Below are 20,032 nucleotides of genomic sequence, written 5' to 3'. Positions count from 1 at the left end.
TTGTAAAACCAAAGAAAAAAACAAGACAACATTTCTTAAATTTCAAAGTTGTTAGTTGGAGAAAAGTTACTCTACCTAGTTGAGATTAAGGAGGGAGATGGGAACTGTCTGTAAGACTTGTGATACCAAAAAAAAGAAGACCTAAATGAAAGATCTCTGCAAGTGAGATCCCAGTGAAAAGAACGGGGCCATCAAAGAAGGAGGTACCTTTCTCTGAAGGGAGGAGAGAACTTCCACTTTGACCCTGTTGGAATAAGATCGAAGTCGGCGAACTCAAAAGGCTTCCATAGCCTTGGCAACTCATGACTAGAGCCTAGGGAGATTACTGATGCCATAAACAAGAGTGTCAAATTGTTAAGTCAACAACAGGAGTCACTGTGTACTTACTTCTCATGTGGGATCTGTCCTTAATGTGTTGTCCAATGTGAAGTAATATATAACTAGTACTGCAACAGTATTTTACACTTTGTGTTTCTGTGTGGGTGCAAACTGATGAAATCTTTACTTAATATATACTAAATTGATCTTCTGTATATATGAAAATGAATCTTGATGTGAATGGAATGGGAGAGGGAGCGGGAGATGGGAGGGGTGTGAGTAGGAGGGAAATTATGGGTGGGGGGGGAAGCCATTGTAATCCATAAACTGTACTTTGGAAATTTATATTTACTAAATAAAAAAAAAAAGACTTGTGATACCAGTTATTAACTTGTTTTTTTTTTTTGTTTTTTTTTGTTTTTTTTTTTTTGACAGGCAGAGTGGACAGTGAGAGAGAGAGAAAGGTCTTCCTTTGCCGTTGGTTCACCTCCCAAATGGCTGCTGTGGCCGGCGCGCTGCACCAATCTGAAGCCAGAAGCCAGGTGCTTCTCCTGGTCTCCCATGTGGGTGCAGGGTCCAAGGACTTGGGCCATCCTCCACTGCCCTCCTGGGCCACAGCAGAGAGCTGGACTGGAAGAGGAGCAACCGGGACAGAATCCGGCACCCCAACTGGGACTAGAACCCGGGGTGCCGGCACCACAGGCGGAGGATTAGCCTAGTGAGCTGTGGTGCCGGCCTAACTTGTTCTTTATAACCTAGCTCTGTCCAAATTTGCACCTCTTCTTTTCCTTGATATAAGTATGTCAATAGGTTATCTGAATGCCTATTAATCATGACTAAACTTTAAAAGGCTCACAAACACAGAGATGAAAAGGAACACAGGCAGATGGAAAAAACATTTTCTGAGGTGATAGACCAGGGAGGAAGAAGGAAGGTTATGAGGCCATGTCTGAAATGGACTTAACTAAACCAGGAAGATAAAGATAAATGAAAAGGTAACAGAGGTGGAAGGTTGGGTTCTACACAAAGTCCATTAATCCCTGAAATGAGAAAGAAGGGGTACAGAAGAACCAACAGAGGCAGCTAGTTCCCACAGTGACCACCAGATGACAGCACCAGCTTGGCTGCTGCTTGAACAAATGGGAAAGGAACGTTCAGAGCACAGTAGCAGCGCGCTTGCAACTTGGAACATGCTTAAAACGGGCTGTGGGTGCAGCGGGTTAACGCCCTGGCCTGAAGTGCTGGCATCTCACATGGGCGCCGGTTCAAGTCCTGGCTGTTCCACTTCTGATCCGGCTCTCTGCTATGGCCTGGGAAAGCAGTAGGAGATGGCCCAAGTGCTTGGGCCCCTGCACCCATGTGGGAGACCAGGAAGAAGTTCCTGGCTCCTGGCTTCAGACTGGCACAGCTCTGGCCATTGCAGCCAATTGAGGAGTGAACCAGCGGATAGAAGACCTCTCTCTCTTTCTCTCTCTCTCTCTGCCTCTCCTCTCTCCGTGTAACTCTGACTTTCAAATAAATAAATAAATCTTTTAAAAAAATACTTTCTTCTAAAAAAAAAAAAACAGGCTCTGGGTGAAATTTAAGCTTCAAGATGGAGACTTCAGAATCACCACCATGGTGGAGTTTGAAATCACAAATATGGGTAAGTTCTTTAAGGGAGCAATTACGTTTTTTACAGTTAGAATCTCAAATGAAACAGCAGGGAGACTAAGAGTTTAAGAAAACCAGACAACTATTAAGTAGTAAGAATAAATAAAGCCTAAGGTCACAGAACAAGAGAGGAAGGTTTTGTTAAAATTTGGGGGAAAGGTTACCTAGTGTCAAAGGAGAAGAAAATGAGAACCTAGGATTTGGTCAGACTAGAATTAGTGCTTTCAAGTGTGTGTATTTGTCTTGTTTTTAAATTAAGTAACATTGGATTGCCGGTAGCCACTGATAACTGATGCCTGCATACATCACTGCCCCATCACATTCAAACATTTTATGTCTCCTCATGTGATGCAATGACAAGCATATAATATATGTAGGATGTATCTTGGGGAAAGCAATAACATTTACATCAGATTCAGCCTTTAAATCTAACTACTAGTTTTCAGAAACATGGAGCAACAAGTTCAGAGACACTTCAGGAGCTCAAACAGCAGAATCTAGAATATGATAGGCCTTATGCAAACAATATAGTTTCCTCAAAGCACTGCAAGAAGAAAGTAAGTTGGGAGGGGAACCTAAAACTGTAAGGGATGTATGAAAAATATCAACCAAATGAAATGTGTGGACTCCCTTGAATAAACAAAATTGTTAAAAAAGAAATAGGAGGGGCCAGAACTGTGGTGCAAGGGGTTAAGTCGTGGCTTGCAGCACTGGCAAAGAAGTGGAAGATGGCCCAAGTCCCTGGGCCCCTGCATCCGCATGGGAGACCCAGAAGAAGCTCCTGGCTTTGGATCAGCCCAGCTCCAATGCTGCAGCCATTTAGGGAGTGAATCAGCAGATGGACGATCTCTCTCCATCTCTCCCACTCTTTGTAACTCTGCTTCTCAAATAAATGAATGAATAAATAAATCTTTTAAAAAATAAATATACAAAATCAAAATTCTTAGGGGTGAAAAGGTACGTTATCTGAGATGGCTGCAAATAATTTGGTTGAGGCACAGTAGGTGATATAAGGTCAGCTACAATTGGCATGGACTGATAAACTGCTACAGCTGGATGATCAGGCCTCACTGCATTATTCCCTACTTTTCTATAAATTAGAAATTTGCTACAAATAAAAACTTAAAAAACAGGCAATATATATTTGTTGTACAAAATTTGAAAATACAGAGAAGCAAAAAGAATATCATAAAAATCACCCATAATCATCAACTGAGATTGCATGCTGTTAATATTTTGAAGAAATAAATTTCGCTAAAGATAATGGAAGGGGAGAAAAGGGAAGAAAGAGGACTAAAAGTCTGGCCAATCTATAAAAAGATAATGACAGCACTTTTTATTTTTAATGGGAAAGAGAGAAAACCCATTTGATTCAGGGTGAGGATGGTGGGAGGGTGGGAGCTGAGTTGTGATCCAAGCCTCTGCCACAGCCTGCCAAGTAAGACTTGCGGCCTTCATCCATTGGCTGGCCCAGCCCGGCTACTGTGGGCATTTAGGGAGTCAACCAATGAATGGAAAGATCTCTCTCTTCTCTTTGTCTCTCCCACTCTTGAGTCACTCTGCCTTTCAAATAAATCAATCTTTAAAAAATAAAAATTAGGAATTGTGACACGGAGGTGCCAACTGAAGTCAAGAAAGTGGGTAGAAAGAAGCCAGAGGCCACTGCTCACTGTGGCTACTTATTCGATGCTGTGCCCCGGGCAAGGACAGGTCCACATGGTGATCTCCAGCAAGGTGGTTTGGGAGAAACCACTTCCCTATGCGTTTACTTAAACCATTGAGCCTCTGGCAACTCAGAAGATGGAATACACTGAAAAGTCATTTTTGCTGTCTCCATCAGTAAGGTCATCAGTGTATGCTGAAATGCACTACTCATCAGGAAACAATTATCAGCTTCATCCTGCCTCAGAATTTTAGCAACCAAGGTTTTTACACATTTTTTATATTATTACTGTATCCAATAACTGTCCAGAAACAAAATAATTAAACTACAGGGCTTTAAAAATACTTCATTTGGGGCTGGTGCTGTGGTGTAGTGGGTAAAGCCACCGCCTGCAGTGCTAGAATCCCATATGGGCACCAGTTGGAGTCCCGGCTGCTCCACTTCTGATCCAGCTCTCTGCTGTGGCCTGGGAAAGCAGTGGAAGATGGCCCAAGTCCTTGGACCCCTGCACCCATGTGGGAGACCCAGAGGAAGCTCCTGGCTTCGAATTGGCGCAGCTCTGGCAGTTGCGGCCAATTGGGGAATGAACCAGCAGATGGAAGATCTCTCTTTCTCTCTCTGCCTCTCCTTCTCTCTCTGTGTGGCTCTTTCAAATAAATAAACAGATCTTTTTTAAAAAATAGTTCTTTTGCTTCCATAAAGCAATTAGGTATTTAGGAACACATCCCAAGTCAAGAAAATCTTTAAGAAGTTTCTGTTTCCAGGGCCGGTGCTGTGGCGAAGTGGGTTAAGGCCCCAACCTACAGCACCAGCATCCCCTATGGGCACTGGTTCGAGTCTCAGCTGCTCCACTTCTGATCCAGCTCCCCACTAATGTACCTGGGAAAGCAGCAAAGGTTGGCCCAAGTCCTTGGGCCCTTGTACCCACGTGGGAGACCTGGAAGAAGCTCCTGGCTCCCTTGTGGACATCTGGGGAGTGAATCAGCAGACAGAAGACCTTTCTCTCGCTCTGTCTCTACTTCTCCCTCTAACTCTTTCAAATAAATAAAATAAATATTTTTTTAAAAAGTTGCTGTTTCCAAGTTGTATTTTTTTTTCTTTTAATTCGTACTTATTTTATACTGAGTTTATTCCCGAGCCATAAGTTTTTGCTTCTTTAGTTTCTTCTGGGATATCTTTTTCTTCTGTGCCACCTCCTCTTCTGGCTTAGGAACAATCTGTTCCTTCTCAGTGAGGATCATCTCAATGTGGCACGGGGAGCTCATGTAGGGTTGATCCGGCTGTGGGCTCTGTAGGTCCGGCGGCGCATCTTGGGGGCCTTGTTCACCTGGATGTGCTCAATGACCAGAGAATCTACATCCAAACCCTTCAGCTCAGCATTACTCTGCATTTTTAAGCATGTGCAGCAGAGACTCGGCACTTTTTCTGGGCCAACAACCCTGGGTCCAACCCCACTGCTTGGCCTGGGCACATCTACCAACTCCACCATTGTACCGACGGAATGGCACACACTGCTTCTTTAATGTGACGTCTTTCAGGTATTTGGTGGTTTTTCGGATATGCATACCCTTGATGGCCTGGGCAGTTTCTCGAGTGTTCTTAAAGTAAACGCGAAGATTTGAGCCTCTTGATTTGCATGATTTTGTGGGGTTTTCTGGGTCCAGTGAGTAGTGAACCATTTTCGCAGGTCACCTAAGGCCGCTTACAGGAAGAGCTGTATTTTTTTTTTTTTTTTTAGATTTATTTATTTGAAAGACAGAGTTAGAGAGAGGTCTTCCTCTGGTTCACTCCCCAGATGGCTGCAACAGCTGGAGCTGCGCCGATCCAAAGCCAGGAGCCAGGAGTCAGGAGGTTCTTCTGGGTCTCCCACGTGGGTGCAGGGGCCCGAGGACTTGGGCCATCTTCTACTGCTTTCCCAGGCCATAGCAGAGAGCTGGATCGGAAGAGGAGCAGCCGGTCTCAAACCGGTGCCCATATGGGATGCCGGCGCTTCAGGCCAGGGCTTTAACCTACTGTGCCACAGCACCTGCTCCATGTTTCCAAGTTTTTAATACAATTTAAACTTAGTGTCCCAATGACTTAATGTATCCCATACATATAACAAACACTCATTTCTCATCAACCATTCATTTATTTAGTTTATTATTTATTTTGTCCATAATAAAGCCTTATATAGATTTTGCTAGCAAAAGGAGCCAGTTTTACCAACCTTTATTATCCGCTGCAATGAACCCCAGGATGTTCTCATGGCGTAACATTACGGTCTGGTAAATCTCTGCTTCCCGGAACCAGGAGCGCTCCTCCCTGGAGGAGAAAATCTTCACAGCCACTTCCTCTCCCCGCCACTTCCCTCGCCAAACTTCTCCAAATCGACCTTTGCCAATGCTTTCTTGTAACACAATAGTCCTTGCAATTGTTCTCTGAACAAGCAATGGTAAACCTAAGGGCAAAAACAAACAGCATTCAACATAAACCATCCATGAAATTATGCTTCCTGCGCCATGATCGGCACTCCCAAGTGATCCAGACTGACAGATCGGCACTCCCAAGTGATCCAGACTGACACTGCTCCTCTCGCCCGATCTGTAAAGAACTTACAGTCTCACTGGAGATATAAACTATGGCTGAAAAGGGTAATTTATGAGAAGAGAGGAAAATAAACACAATAAAAGAAACCAAAACTCCTGCCTAGAGAATCAAGATAGGCTTTGTAAAGTAAGCTGAATCTCAACTGTCTTATCCAGAAGCAGCATGACCAAAGGGAAGAAGGAAGAAGGGTGCTTAGTTAGGAACACGCAAGCCAAGGCAGAAGAAAATGAATGCTACACGTTTTGGGAAGCAGCTTGGATAATCAGAAAGGATGTATATGGCAAAGCAGTAGAAGAGAGCTGTCACCACACGATGAAGAGCACTGAATGCCAGGTTCAAGATAACCCACGAGGCTGCGGGTAGAGGAAGAATTAAAAAATTTCTGGAAAAAAAAAACATGAATGGGGGTGGGGTAATTTTTAAAATCTTAATTTAGGAAGATGAATCTGATAATGGTTTTACTTATAAGAAGACAAAAGGATGTGAACACAAGAAATGTAAGCAAATTCTGGCCTAACTTTTAATAAATCAGTAAAAATTATTACAAAACCTTGCAAGCAATTTACTTGCTAGGAATTGGCTATCTAGGTAATATTGGTATCTTGAAGAACTACACCAAGTAATGTAATATCTGTGTTTTTTCACTAATTAAACTTCTGTTACGATGGGCTAAGGACCTAAACAGAAATTTTTCAAAAGAGGAAATCCAAACGGCCAAAGGACACATGAAAAAAATGTTCAGCATCACTAGCCATCAGGGAAATGCAAATCAAAACCACAATGAGGTTTCACCTCACTCAGGTTAGAATGGCTTATGTACAGAAATCAACAAACAACAGATGCTGGTGAGGATGTGGGGGAAAAGGCACACTGATCCACTGTTGGTGGGAATGCAAACTGGTAAAGCCACTGTGGAAGACAGTTTGGAGATACCTCAGAAATCTGAATATAGCCCTGTCACATGACCCAGACACCCCACTCCTTGGAATTTACCCAAGGGAAATTAAATTGGCAAATAAAAGAGCTGTCTGCACCTCAATGCTTATTGCAGCTCAATTCACAATAGCTAAGACATGGAATCAACCCAAATACCCATCACAGAAGACTAGATAAAGAAATTATGGAATATGTATTCCATGTAATATTACATAGAATCTGGTCATTTGCAACAAAATGGAGGAATCTGGAAAACGTCATGCTGAGTGAAATAAGCCAGTCCCAAAGGGACAAATATCATATGTTCTCCCTGATCTGTGACAATAATTGAGTACCTAAAAGGAAACCTGTAGAAGTGAAACTGACACTATGAGAAGCAATGAATTGATCAGCCCTTGTCCTAATTGTCGAGGAACTGCTTACTATTTTATTTTTTTTAGGATTTTATTTTTCTACTTAATACCATTGGTTGAACTCTTTAAGACTTAACAAAATTATCTTTAGGAGTTTAAATCCAAGTGAAAATTTATCCCTGTTAAAAATAAGAGTGGGAATAAGAGAGGGAGGAGATGTGCAGTTTGGCACACACTCCCTCGGACTTTACCCAAAGGGTAAAGCTAAAAACGTGCCATGGAACTCCAAATTCCATTAAGTTGGCAGGTACCAATGCCAATACTAGTTAAAGTGATCAGTTTAAGTTTATAACTGATCATAAAGATAGGATTAAGTGTCAAAGGGACCACATAAATAAGACCAGTGTCACTGTGCACTTGCTCCCCATGCAGGACCTCTGTCCTTAATGTGTTGTACTATGAGAATTAACAGTAAAACTAGTCTTCAAACAGTACTTTATACTTTGAGTGTCTGTGTGGGTGCAAACTGTTGAAATCTTTACTTAGTATACAGTTGATCTTCTGTATATAAAGATAATTAAAAATGAATCTTAATGAAGAATGGGATGGGAAAAGGAGTAGGAGATTTGTGGGTGGGAGAATGGTATGGGGGTAAGAACTGCTATAATCCAAAAGTTGTACTTTCAAAATTTATATTTATTAAATAAAAGTTTTCTATAAAAGTAAATAAATAAATGCAAAAAATTTGCATAAAAACTTCTCTTACTCAGAAAATACATATTTTTTAAATATTGCCATAATACAAATATCCATGACATTTAAAACACTCAATTTGGAACACTTAGCATCATATCCCCCATTCACTAAGAAACTGTAAATTTAAATTATATTGACACTAATAAAATACCAGTATACATCATGTTTGAAATTATTTATGCAATCTATGTACATAATTTTTGTCATTTATAATCTATACTCAGATTTGCTTATTAGATCAAATTAACATATTGACAGTAAATGAAACTATCTGTTCTTTTTGGTTCCCTGATGTGAAGTGCTTATAAAATGGTAAGTCTTTAAAGCAGTCAGAAGCTCTTCTCTTTATATCTTTCAGATTTCCAAATGAGTCTTTTCTTCCCTTGCTCTGCTCTTCCTACCTCCCATAAAGTTGTTAGTCGTCTAATTATAAACAACTGTTTTTATGTTTATAAGGTGACTACTAAACACAGAACAGTAAGAAATCTGTATGTAAATCAAGGAGCTCTTTCACACTATGAATAATCAATTCCTAATAACTTTATGTCACTTTGTAAAGATATTAATTTATTAAATTTCCTTAAAGTCTTGTATAGGGTCACACTATGTACACAAAGTATACTAAAGAGTTCATTTCAAGAGACCAATAAGGAAGTTATAAAAGCAAATGATAAGGCCGGCACCGCGGCTCACTAGGCTAATCCTCTGCCTTGTGGCGCCGGCACACCGGGTTCTAGTCCCGATCAGGGCGCCAGATTCTGTCCCGGTTGCCCCTCTTCCAGGCTAGCTCTCTGCTGTGGCCAGGGAGTATAGTGGAGGATGGCCCAAGTATTTGGGCCCTGCACCCCACGGGAGACCAGGATAAGTACCTGGCTCCTGCCATCGCATCAGCGTGGTGCGCCAGCCTTGGCGGCCATTGGAGGGTGAACCAACGGCAAAAGGAAGACCTTTCTCTCTGTCTCTCTATCTCACTGTCCACTCTGCCTGTCAAAAAAAAAAAAAAATGATAAAGAAGAAAAAGCCATCACAGACGCAGAGTCTAAAAATGCCTTACAGGTTTCAGACTCATGTAAATAGTATGGTCAAGAAAGGCTAACATGGGTGGGCACTGCTGCATTGTTGAGAGCCTGGAGGGAGTCCCTGCTCCACTTCCCATTCAGCTTCCTGCTGTGTACCCTGGGAGGCAGCAAGTAATGGCTTAAGTCCTTGAGTCCCTTCTACCTATATGGAGTTCCTAGTTCCTGGCTTTGGCTTGGCCCAGTCCTGGCTGTTACAGGCATTTGGTAAGTGAATCAGTGGATGAAGGACATCTCTGTCACTCTGTCTTTTAAAGTTAATTCTTTTTTAAAAAATGCTAACAGGATAAGAGTTTTTGTATTTCCCTTCACTACTGGATTCTATATGCAGAATTAGAATTAAAAACTGAATCTAGGTTTCATCATGCTATCTATAGTGGGTTATTATAACCCTCATGAATACATGGGCATTTTTAAAAGGCAACAATTTTCTTCTAAAGACAAAAAAAATCTATATTCTCTTGCTTTACTGTTCTCTGCCTTCAAAAGTGCTTGAGAGGAAGCTTCAATAGCAAAACAGGGTCCCAGCTCCTTCACATGCAGAAAACAATGGAAATAAGACCTGAACAAGATGTACATATTCCAAGAGATCCTAAGTATGCACTGGCATACTAACAGACTCACTGTTTCAAAACCTGACACATATGCACATGTACATGCTCACATACATCTTACAATCCAATCACAGCTGAACTGGGTTTCACATGCACAGCCTGTGACTCAAATTAATGAATAGGGATTGGGCTATCTTCAAGGCTGGAGCTATTAGGACACAGCCCTTCACAGTCTTCCCTGCAGTTCTCATATAGCCTTTGAGAGGCAGAGGGAGTACCTTCCTTCAGATATCCCATCTTACTGTGAAATAAACATGCAATCCAAACCATGAAATGCTCAGGTTTAGGTTTCCTCAATGAGTAAAAGAACTAAATATGGTATTATGAACAGATGTCTTCCTTAGTCATAAACTTTATAATAAAATAGAAGGGAAACAGCTGGCATTTTCTACTATCATTCAACAGAAGATAGCTTCTGCCTGGATAAGTTAAGAAAGAATTCTGTACACAGGGAAAGAAGATCTTAAACCAGGCTTTTATTACAATACAACAAATTGATAATTGATGTTGCATGTCCAAGTTTTCTTCCAAATATGCTTTTAATTAAAGAGTTAACAATTGACATCTAGACACAAATTTACCATTTACCAAGGATTCAGGCAAACATTTTCTCATTTGAATTTCATAGCAATTCACTGAGTTGCACAGAATAGGGCTCATCACTTTCATTTTTCTTTTAAAAGATTTATTTATCTGAAAGGCAGAGTTACAGAGCGAGAGGGAGGATAGGAGGGAGGGGGAGAGAAGGAGGGAAGGAGAGAGGTATCTTCCATCTGCTGGTTTGCTCCCAAATGGCTGCCAACAACCAGGGTTGGGCCAGGAGCTTCATTCAGGTCTCTCTCCCACATGGGTACAGGGGCCCAAGCACTTGGGCCATCTGCTGCAGCTTGCCCAGGTACATGAGCAGGGAGTTGGATCAGAAGTGGAACAAGCCAGGACTTAAACTGGTGCTCATATGGGATGCTCGTGTTGCAGGTGGTGGCTTAATCTGCCATGTCACTACACCAGCCCCCCATTACTTTCATTTTAAAGATGAAATAACTCAAGCATGAGACATCAGTGACACAAAGCCACAGACCTGGCAAATGATACAGATAAGTTTTTGCAGGGTAAGGCATAAAAGCAGGAAGAATTTTCAGACAATAGAGAGCTGCAATTCTTGATGGATCTAGAAATATATGAAAAATGGAAAAGTATTTCCATTCTGTATTTCATGTTTACACTTTACAAAGTAAACAAATACCTTATTCAGAAAACAAGCACCACCCACATAGCAATTCCTTTTCATTGTTTAGGTCCACTGGTTCCCTTTGAAGTACAATCCATACCACTGCACTGAGGGCTATGAGCTGCTTTGATTTCCCTGAGTGTAGGCAAGTAGATCAAAGGGATTAATTCCAAATGATCTGTAGTCAATCTGCATTTCTAGGACTTTGGCTTTTGTTTATTATAGTTTTGCACCAGGATAACTTCTAGAAGGAGTGAAATTTTCTGTAGGAACCATCTGAATCAACTGAGACTCAATGGGGAAAGCCCAGAAACCACCTCTATCCACCACTCCTGCCCCAACTCTGTCACATCTTCAGTACTAAGGCTGCTCCATTTCAGCCTATCACATCTTCAGTACTAAGGCTGCTCCATTTCAGCCTACTATCTCCCTCCCACAATTGCTTCAGAAGTCCCCATGGTTGACTTAAGAGACCTCAGCTCCAGTGCAATTCTATATGTTTCACGGTGACCATAGAAGGACTGACTCACAGAATACACAAGACTAGTTTACAGACTTCAGGTCATGGAATCAGTTTCCTCATACTGAATACAATGAACAGATATACATACTCAATGATGGGCATTTCAGACATTTCTCATTACATGAACTTTCTGTATCATTAGATGTGACTTTTTGCTTTGGAGCTATGACTTCCCAGTCATAACTTTGGCTTTAACGTTTCTTTAATATTCCCTGAAGTTTTAGCCGGCGCCGTGGCTCAATAGGCTAATCCTCCACCTTGCGGCGCCGGCACACCGGGTTCTAGTCCCGGTTGGGGCGCCGGATTCTGTCCCGGTTGCCCCTCTTCCAGGCCAGCTCTCTGCTATGGCCAGGGAGTGCAGTGGAGGATGGCCCAGGTGCTTGGGCCCTGCACCCCATGGGAGACCAGGAAAAGCACCTGGCTCCTGGCTCCTGCCAGGATCAGCGCGGTGCGCCGGCTGCAGCGGCGGCCATTGGAGAGTGAACCAACGGCAAAAGGAAGACCTTTCTCTCTCTGTCTCTCTCTCTCACTGTCCACTCTGCCTGTCAAAAAAAAAAAAAAAAATATTCCCTGAAGTTTTCATCATTTATGTTTTTTAATCTTCACCTTATTCATCAATTTGGCCATCAGATGATTTAGACTTTTCAAAAGATACTACATTTCATTTAGAAGTCCTAACAAACCACTCTTAAGTATTATTATCAACAGTGTTTGCTTTTTATTTGTGATGAGGAAGCTGAAGCCAAAAGAGGTAATACGGTTTAAGCAAAGACTCAAAACCAATCAGTGACAAAGCATGCACTGGAATCTAGATTCACAGCCAAGAATCAAATTCCAAAATTCTAAGGGATGGGATGTTCCCTTCTTAATATCCCTCTAAATCACATGCAATAAATAAATAAAAAAGGTATTTCCCTTTGGCTTAAAAACGAAGCACTGCTTTCTCAAAATCCATCTTAGCAAGGGGAATTATCTATCACTTATCTCACAAAAATTAACAAACAGAACTGAGAAAAGCAAACATCACAGGGGCTATGGACACACAGGGCTGTACTAAAGTGGTCAGACTTTTCTGAAGTGAGAAAATGACTAAGAATTAATTAGTTTAATGAAAAATCAGGCCTCAGCTAAAGATGGCAATTTTACAGTGTCAAAAAAGCAATAATCTCCCCAATTCCAAACATATTTCTTTCATGCCTGCTTTTAAATACACAAATAAAGCTGCTAAATAATCCTGGGTAGCTGCAGATCATTCAAACATCTATGAACTTAACCCTCTTCCATTGATGAGAATAACTGTCCTTATACTTTCTACCTCATTCAGTCATGAGGAGCAAATGAAACTTCTTATGTGAGAATGCTTTAAAATGTATTCAACTACGGAGCTGACTTACTGACTTATTTCGACGGAAATAATTTCCGAGTTCTCTATACTAACCCAGTCACAGCCAGATGCTGACCAAACCTAAAGATCTTCATAAGTTTCAAACCCAGAATAAGTTTTTAGGAAACTAAGTCATTGGCTTAGCCAACTAATAAAATCAATATCATAGTTAATTCTTAAAAAACTTCGTAGGAAAAAGGAGAAACAATTACATTACCTGATCCCGAACCCGATGTTGTCATATCATAAATTAAATCTTTTAACGTGGTGCCCTCTGAAATAAAAGGGCGATCTAATGAAGGATCCTCCTCATTTGGCACCCGGTGGTGAATGACCGTGCGGTTATGGCAGATATAGACCATCAACATGAGTGAGATGCAGACGAAGCAGACTGGTCCAGCAATGACAGCTGCTAGTTCGACAGGACCAAGGCCAGGTGACTGCTTTACTGAAAAAGGGCCTCAAATGAAATAAACATAAACAACAACAAAAACACTGTAGGTAGCACCCACATTTTCCTAATCCTCCACATCTCCCACAGTTGGTCCCTGCCACCACTTAGTCACAGAGCAACTCACAGGACTCAAATCCAGAACAAGAGGATCACTCAGTCCTCTTCCATTAGCCCTCCTCACCATCACCAGCTCAGTCAGCACCCTCATACTTTCTTGTATTCACAGCCATCATCTGAATCACAAGGCTACCTAGCTACCACCCACATCCTAGAACCTCTGCATTTTTCATTTCAGGACACAAATAAAGGAACCAAAATCAGGAACAATTCCCAAAATTGTCTTCTTAAAAGTGGTTTTTTTTTTTTTTTTTAAAGTACTTTTAGCATGTCTTCTTATTGCATGGCTTATAGCAAGGTATATTATATTCCTCACTCTCTCTATATATGTATGTATATATATATACACACACACACACACACATACGTACACACATATATACATACACACACAAAAAAAATAAGGAAAAAGTAAAAAAACACTACAGCCTCACCACCCCAAACAACTCATATTTTAATATATATACGAGGGGACTTCAAAAGTTAGTGGAAAAACATAATAAGTAGAAGACATGTTTATTTTGTTGTGAAAAATTTTGAAGTCCATGCATAGTTTTTCAAAACATGCATTTCTAGGGGCTGGCGCCGAGGCACACTAGGTTAATCCTCCACCTGCGGCGCTGGCATCCCATATGGGCACCGGGTTCTGGTCCCGGTTGCTCCTCTTCCAGTCCAGCTCTCTGCTGTGGCCCGGGAAAGCAGGAGGATGGCCCAAGTGCTTGGGCCCCTGCACCCGCGTGGGAAACCAGGAAGAGGCACCTGGCTCCTGGTTTTGGATCAGCCGTTGCGGCCATTTGTGGGGTGAACCATCAGATGTAAGACCTTACTCTCTGTCTCGCTCTCTCTCACTGTCTGTAACTCTACCTGTCAAATAAATAAATAAATAAATCTTTAAAAAAAATATGCATTTCTAATGACGTTTTTAAGAATCCCCTTGTACCTCCAATTTTTTTCCAGGCAATATATTATCTTTTTTTTAAACAGTTTGCATACTTTACAGTCTACTATAGCCAACTAAACTTTTTAATTCCAAATCATTTATTTTCCTATAATCTCTTAATAGATAACATTTTGTATTGTTTCAGAAACCACATTAATTACAATTATTTTGACATTCATTTTGAGCCTTACTAGTTCACTACTCATCCATATTTTTTTCATATCATATTTCTCCCATTCCTTACATCTTCATTTGGATTGATTTCCTTTCATATAGAATCCTGTTTCTAGTAATTTCCTTTAGGAAAAGTATATGAGTGTGTACTGAAAGAGTTATCTAAGGATAGCAGATGCCTTAGCATATAAAATCCCGGTTTACTTCAAGAATTTTGAGTGACAATATGTAATATTCTACTTCCCTTCTTTTAAGGCAGCAGAAAATCTGAACTTTTTTCCTTTTATAGGTAACTGGTGTTTACACATGCTAAATGCTTTTAAGATTTTTTTTAAGCCTTGAAACTGACACTAATTTTCACTAATTTTGCTTGCTCTCCTCTCTTCTGCCTGTTCTTAATGCCTTTTTTCTGGACTTTTAAAAATAAGCATATTGGGTACCCTAGATCTGTCCTCTACCTCTCTTAATTTGTTCACCAACTGTCTTTCTCTCTGAATTGTAACACAATTTCTCAAGCTTGACAATAAAATTACAATAGCCAGTCCACTGTTAACTCTCAAGAATACATTTTTTAAAACATTCATCAACAGCTTTTCAGCTGAAAGTGATTTTTAACAACCGTGAAATGTTCTCCCTTCCCAGTGACAGGCTGGAAACTGACCTTGGCCTGGGTGGAGGTTCCTCCCTCACAGGCAGCAAGTCTGTCCACAAGAGCTCATCTACTCTAACGTACCCAGTTCAGTCCACTTCTTTCGAACCACTGCTGCTTCTCATTTGTAATTTTTGCTGTTTGCCTATTCAGGAGCTGGAAATGAGTAGTTCTGTGTATTTAGCAGTTGAAAGGAGGGGACTTCTTTACGTTTTATAAATCTCTACTCATATATTTCAAGCTCAAACAATAGCAATGGGAAATTGGGGAATTACCATGTTCTACTGCAGATGCCTACATAAAAGTCACAAAGAAATTAGTCTGACAGGGCCTTCCCCTGGGAAGCTTCACTATCCGGCTCACCCTAGGGGAAGGCTGCCTGCCTTCAGGAGCAGAGAACAGGACTTTCCCTCTGATCCACAGCAGGGCTTCCGAACCTTATTAATTAGCATGAGGCCTGGCCCCCCTCTGAGAGGAAAGTGCACACTGAAAGCGGGACTTTCTGAAGGGACTGAGAGTCTGCCTCTGTGGCCCGACTCGGCCACTCCCCTTGGCTGGAGGTCCTGGTAGGATTTTGCAAGAGGCCCTTTCACTTCTTTCTTGTACAGTTTGTCAACTCTTACTGGTCTGGGGCTGTCTATTCTTGAAACTGCATAAGTTCCTCACAAGTGTTGGCGTTCTTCCATTAATTCTGTGGGCATTAATATAAGTTTCCCGCATGTTAGATTCCTTTTATTATTATGGTAAGATTTTGGAATTTGGGGATTTTGGAATTTGGGGAAACTGGTACAAGATTCAAAAATATGCTCAGACTTCTACTTTAAAATCAATCTAATACAGGGCCAGCAACAGGCTACTGCTTTCACCACTAGCATCCCGTACCAGAACATGGTTCAAATCTCGACTGCTCCTCTGCCAATGGACTTGGGAAAGCAGTGGAAGATGGCCCAAGTAATTGGACCCCTGTACCCCGTGGGAGACCTGAATGGAGTTCCAGGCCACTGGCTTTGTCTAGCCCAGCTCTAGCTATTGTGGCTATTTGGGGAGTGAACCAGCAGATGTAAGATCTCTTTCTCTGTCTCTCTGTTGCTCTGCCTTTCAAATAAAAAAATAAAATGAATAATAAAATTATTCTAATCCATCACACATTTTGGCTCTGCCAAACCATTTAAAAATGTAAACTATGAGTGAAGGACCAAAAAGCTAGAAATCATGTATAATTAATTACAAAATGAAAAACATCTGACTGATTACTAGTGCTGCTCTCAATCCCCATGCATTAAAAGGTAGGAGACTTATCCAAGGAAGGAGAAATTCACTCAGAGAACAAAGTGGGAACACTCAGGACATTCTGCTGCTGACAGATTTGTCTGAATTTAACTTTTCAGAGGGTATCTTTTAGGCCTAACAGACCTCAGAGAAAGACTGCCCTGGAAACAGCATCTCTAACACACCCACCCAGGAGTCAGGGTCTCGGCTACTCTTGTGACTATGGACAAGCTACTTCTTGCCTCTAAACTGACCAAGTCAGGCTACAGTCCCTTCACAGTCTGAGAACTTTTCCTGTAAATGTAGGGGGAAAAATCATGTAAGTAACAACTTACCAACAGTTGGGAGTTCGATTTTATTGCAATGGTCCTGATTGCAGCAGTATGTTGTAGTAACAGAGCCAGTTTTTGAAGAGGGTGCACATACAAATGGCCTGTCTCGAGGAATTAAGTCAATTTCTGCTATACACATGCTATTGTGTATAACTTTGTCTGTGGTCTCTGTGACAGAGACAAAGCAGAGTCCATCTGTCACACATGTGAAATTGTCTTTTGTACAGAGGTGGCAGAAACACTGTAATGCTGGAAAAACAAAATGAGATTCAATTAGAAAAAAAACTCAAAGTTAACAGTCTGAAATGATTAATATTCACTTTATTAATACATTATTGATCATATTATTACACAATATTTGCACTGTTCAAGTAAAATCCATTGCTCTTAAAGTTCCAAATTTCACTGAGAATTTCACACATTTTAGAAGCCCAAGAGAATATAGTGAAATGTGGCCTCTCACTTTTTTCTGCTTCCAAATATTGAACAATTTTTGTTACATACAATTTCACTGAGCTAAGATAAGCCTTTGCCCTCTATTTGAAACAGCATGCAGTTAAATTCTTAATGGTTATACTTATTTTTATCAGTCCCAAACTATCCATTCACTTACTCCCCATTTGGGAGCAATGTATGAAACAGAACTCTCACTCACTGTAGGTTAGAAATGCCATTTTGGTGAATTTGATAACGGAGTAATGTAAATAGATTTGTATTAAGCCAGACACTGTATTCCCCTTGGTGCAAACCCTGAGAAAGACATATATCTTCCAGGTAGGATTATACACATAATAACACATATATGCTTCAACTACACAGACAGCCTAGCTACAGAAATGACTAGAGAAATACATCCACTTGCATGCACTGGATTTTTAAAAAATTTTATTTAAGTTATACAAGTTTCATCTATTTCATATGTACAAATTTAGGAACACAGTGACACTCCCCCACACACACACTCTCCCTCCTGCCCACGTTCCAACCTGTCTTCCTCCTCCCTCTCACATTCACACTCTTAATTTTTACAAAGATCTATTTTCAGTTTACTTAGTGATCATATAGTTAACCTTACACTAAGTAAAATACTTCAACAAATAGTATGAAGAAGAAGAAAAAAAAGCACTGCTCCTCAACAGAAGATACAAGGGCTACAAACAATCATTGGATCTCAAAATGTCCATTTCACTCCAGTACATTACATTTCAGGTACTCTATTAGTTACCTCAGAACGGGGAAAACATATGATATCTGTCTTTTTGGGACTGGCTTATTTCACTAAATATGATGGTTTCCAGTTTCATTCATATTGTTGCGAGAGAAAAAAAATTTTTTTTTTTACAGCTAAGTAGTACTCCATAGTGTATATATACCATGATTTCTTTATCAAGTCATCAGTTGATGGACATCTGGGTTGATTCCATAACATAGCTATTTTGAGTTGTGCTGCAATGAACATGGGGGTACAGAGAACTCTTTCAGATGCTGATTTCTTCAGGTCTGGGGAAATTCCCAGGAGTATATGGTAGGTCTATATTCAGATTCCTAAGGTATCTCCAAACTGTCTTCCACAGTGGCTGTACCAGTTTACATTCCCACCAACAGTGGATCAGGGTAACTTTTTATCCTCACTAGCATTTGTCATTTGTTGATTTCTGTATGAGAGCCATTCTAACAGGGATGAGTTGAAACCTCATTGTGGTTCTGATTTGCATTTCCCTGATGGCTAGTGATCCTGGGCATTTTTTCTAGTGTCTATTGGCCATCTGAATTTCCTCTCTTGAAAAATGCCCATTCAAGCCCTTTGCCCATTTCTTAACTAGATGGTTCATTCTGTCATTGAATTCCTTGAGCTCTTTACAGATTTTAGTTGTTAACCCTTTATCAGTTGTGTAGTTTGCAAATATTTTTTCCCATTCTGTCAATTGCCTCTTCACTTTCCTGAGAGAGGTTTTTTTGGTTTTTTTTTGTTTTTTTTTTTTTTTTTGCAGTGCAGAAGCTTCTTAGCTTAATGTAATCCCATCTGTCTGTCAATTTTGGCTTTGACTGCCTGTGCTTCTGGGATCTTTTCTAAGAAGTCTTTGCCTATGCCAATGTCTTACAGAGTTTCCCCAAATTTCCCTAGTAATTTGATGGTATTAGGTCATAGATTCAGGTCTTTGATCCATTTCAGTGGATTTCTGTGTAAGGTATAAGGGATGAGTCTAATTTCATACTTTCACACATGGAGATCCACTTTCCCAGGTACCATTTGTTGAAGAGAGTGCCCTTGCTCCAGGGATTCATTTTAGCTCCTTTGTCAAAGACAACTTTGGTTGTAGATGCGTGGACTGATTTTTGGAGTTTCTATTCTGTTCCATTGTTCTACAAATCTGTTTTTGTGCCAGTACCCGAATGTTTTAACTGCCCTATACTATGTCTTGAAATCAAGTATTGTGATGCCTCCCCCTTTGTTTTTGTTGTATTAAGACTGCTTTAGCTATTCAGGGTCTCTTGTGTTTCCACATGAATTTTAGCATCATTTTTTCCAGATCTGCAAAGAATGTCCTTGGTATTTTGATTGGGATCACACTGAATCTGTAAATTGAGTTTGGCAATATGGACATTTTGATGATATTGATTCTTCCAATCCATGAACATGGAATATTTTTCCATTTTTAATGTCTTCTTCTATTTCCTTCTTTAGTGTTTTGTAATTCTCATCATAGAGATCTTTGACATCTTTGGTTAAATTTATTCCAAGGTATTTAATTCTTTTTGGAGCTATTGTGAATGGGACTGAACTAAGAAGTTCTTTCTCAGCCATGGCATTGCCTGTGTATACAAAGACTATTGATTTTTTGGTGATTTTATATCCTGCCACTTTACCAAATTCTTCTATGAATTCTGATAGTCTCTTAGTGGAGTCTTTTGGATCCCCTATATATAGACTCATGTCACCTGCAAATACTGGTAGCTTGATTACCTTCTTTCCAATTTGTATCCCTTTGGTTTCTTTTTCTTG

At 40.5% G+C, this 20,032-nt stretch overlaps 1 protein-coding gene across 6 annotated transcripts in view; it reads right to left on the bottom strand.

Annotated features, from left to right (window-relative positions):
* TGFBR1 (transforming growth factor beta receptor 1) overlaps positions 1-20,032 on the bottom strand; it is a 73,358-nt gene that overhangs the window by 25,952 nt on the left and 27,374 nt on the right. For 3 of the 6 annotated variants that reach the window (XM_070054875.1, XM_051843628.2, XM_070054874.1), the window contains exons 2-4: positions 17,032-17,277; positions 13,311-13,553; positions 5,844-6,074 (exon numbers count right to left, since the gene is read on the bottom strand). In XM_070054875.1, coding sequence (XP_069910976.1) covers positions 5,844-6,074; positions 13,311-13,553; positions 17,032-17,167 — 610 coding nt within the window. In that variant the 5' untranslated portion in view covers positions 17,168-17,277. The remainder of the gene's footprint in view (positions 1-5,843; positions 6,075-13,310; positions 13,554-17,031; positions 17,278-20,032) is intronic. The other 3 variants (XM_070054876.1, XM_051843634.2, XM_051843640.2) reach the window with 2 other exon arrangements.

Source organism: Oryctolagus cuniculus, chromosome 1 (assembly GCF_964237555.1).
Source record: "Oryctolagus cuniculus chromosome 1, mOryCun1.1, whole genome shotgun sequence".
Classification (NCBI taxonomy): domain Eukaryota; kingdom Metazoa; phylum Chordata; class Mammalia; order Lagomorpha; family Leporidae; genus Oryctolagus; species Oryctolagus cuniculus.
The sequence above is the reverse complement of the archived record's forward strand: the minus strand, read 5'-3'. Positions and strand labels throughout refer to the sequence as shown.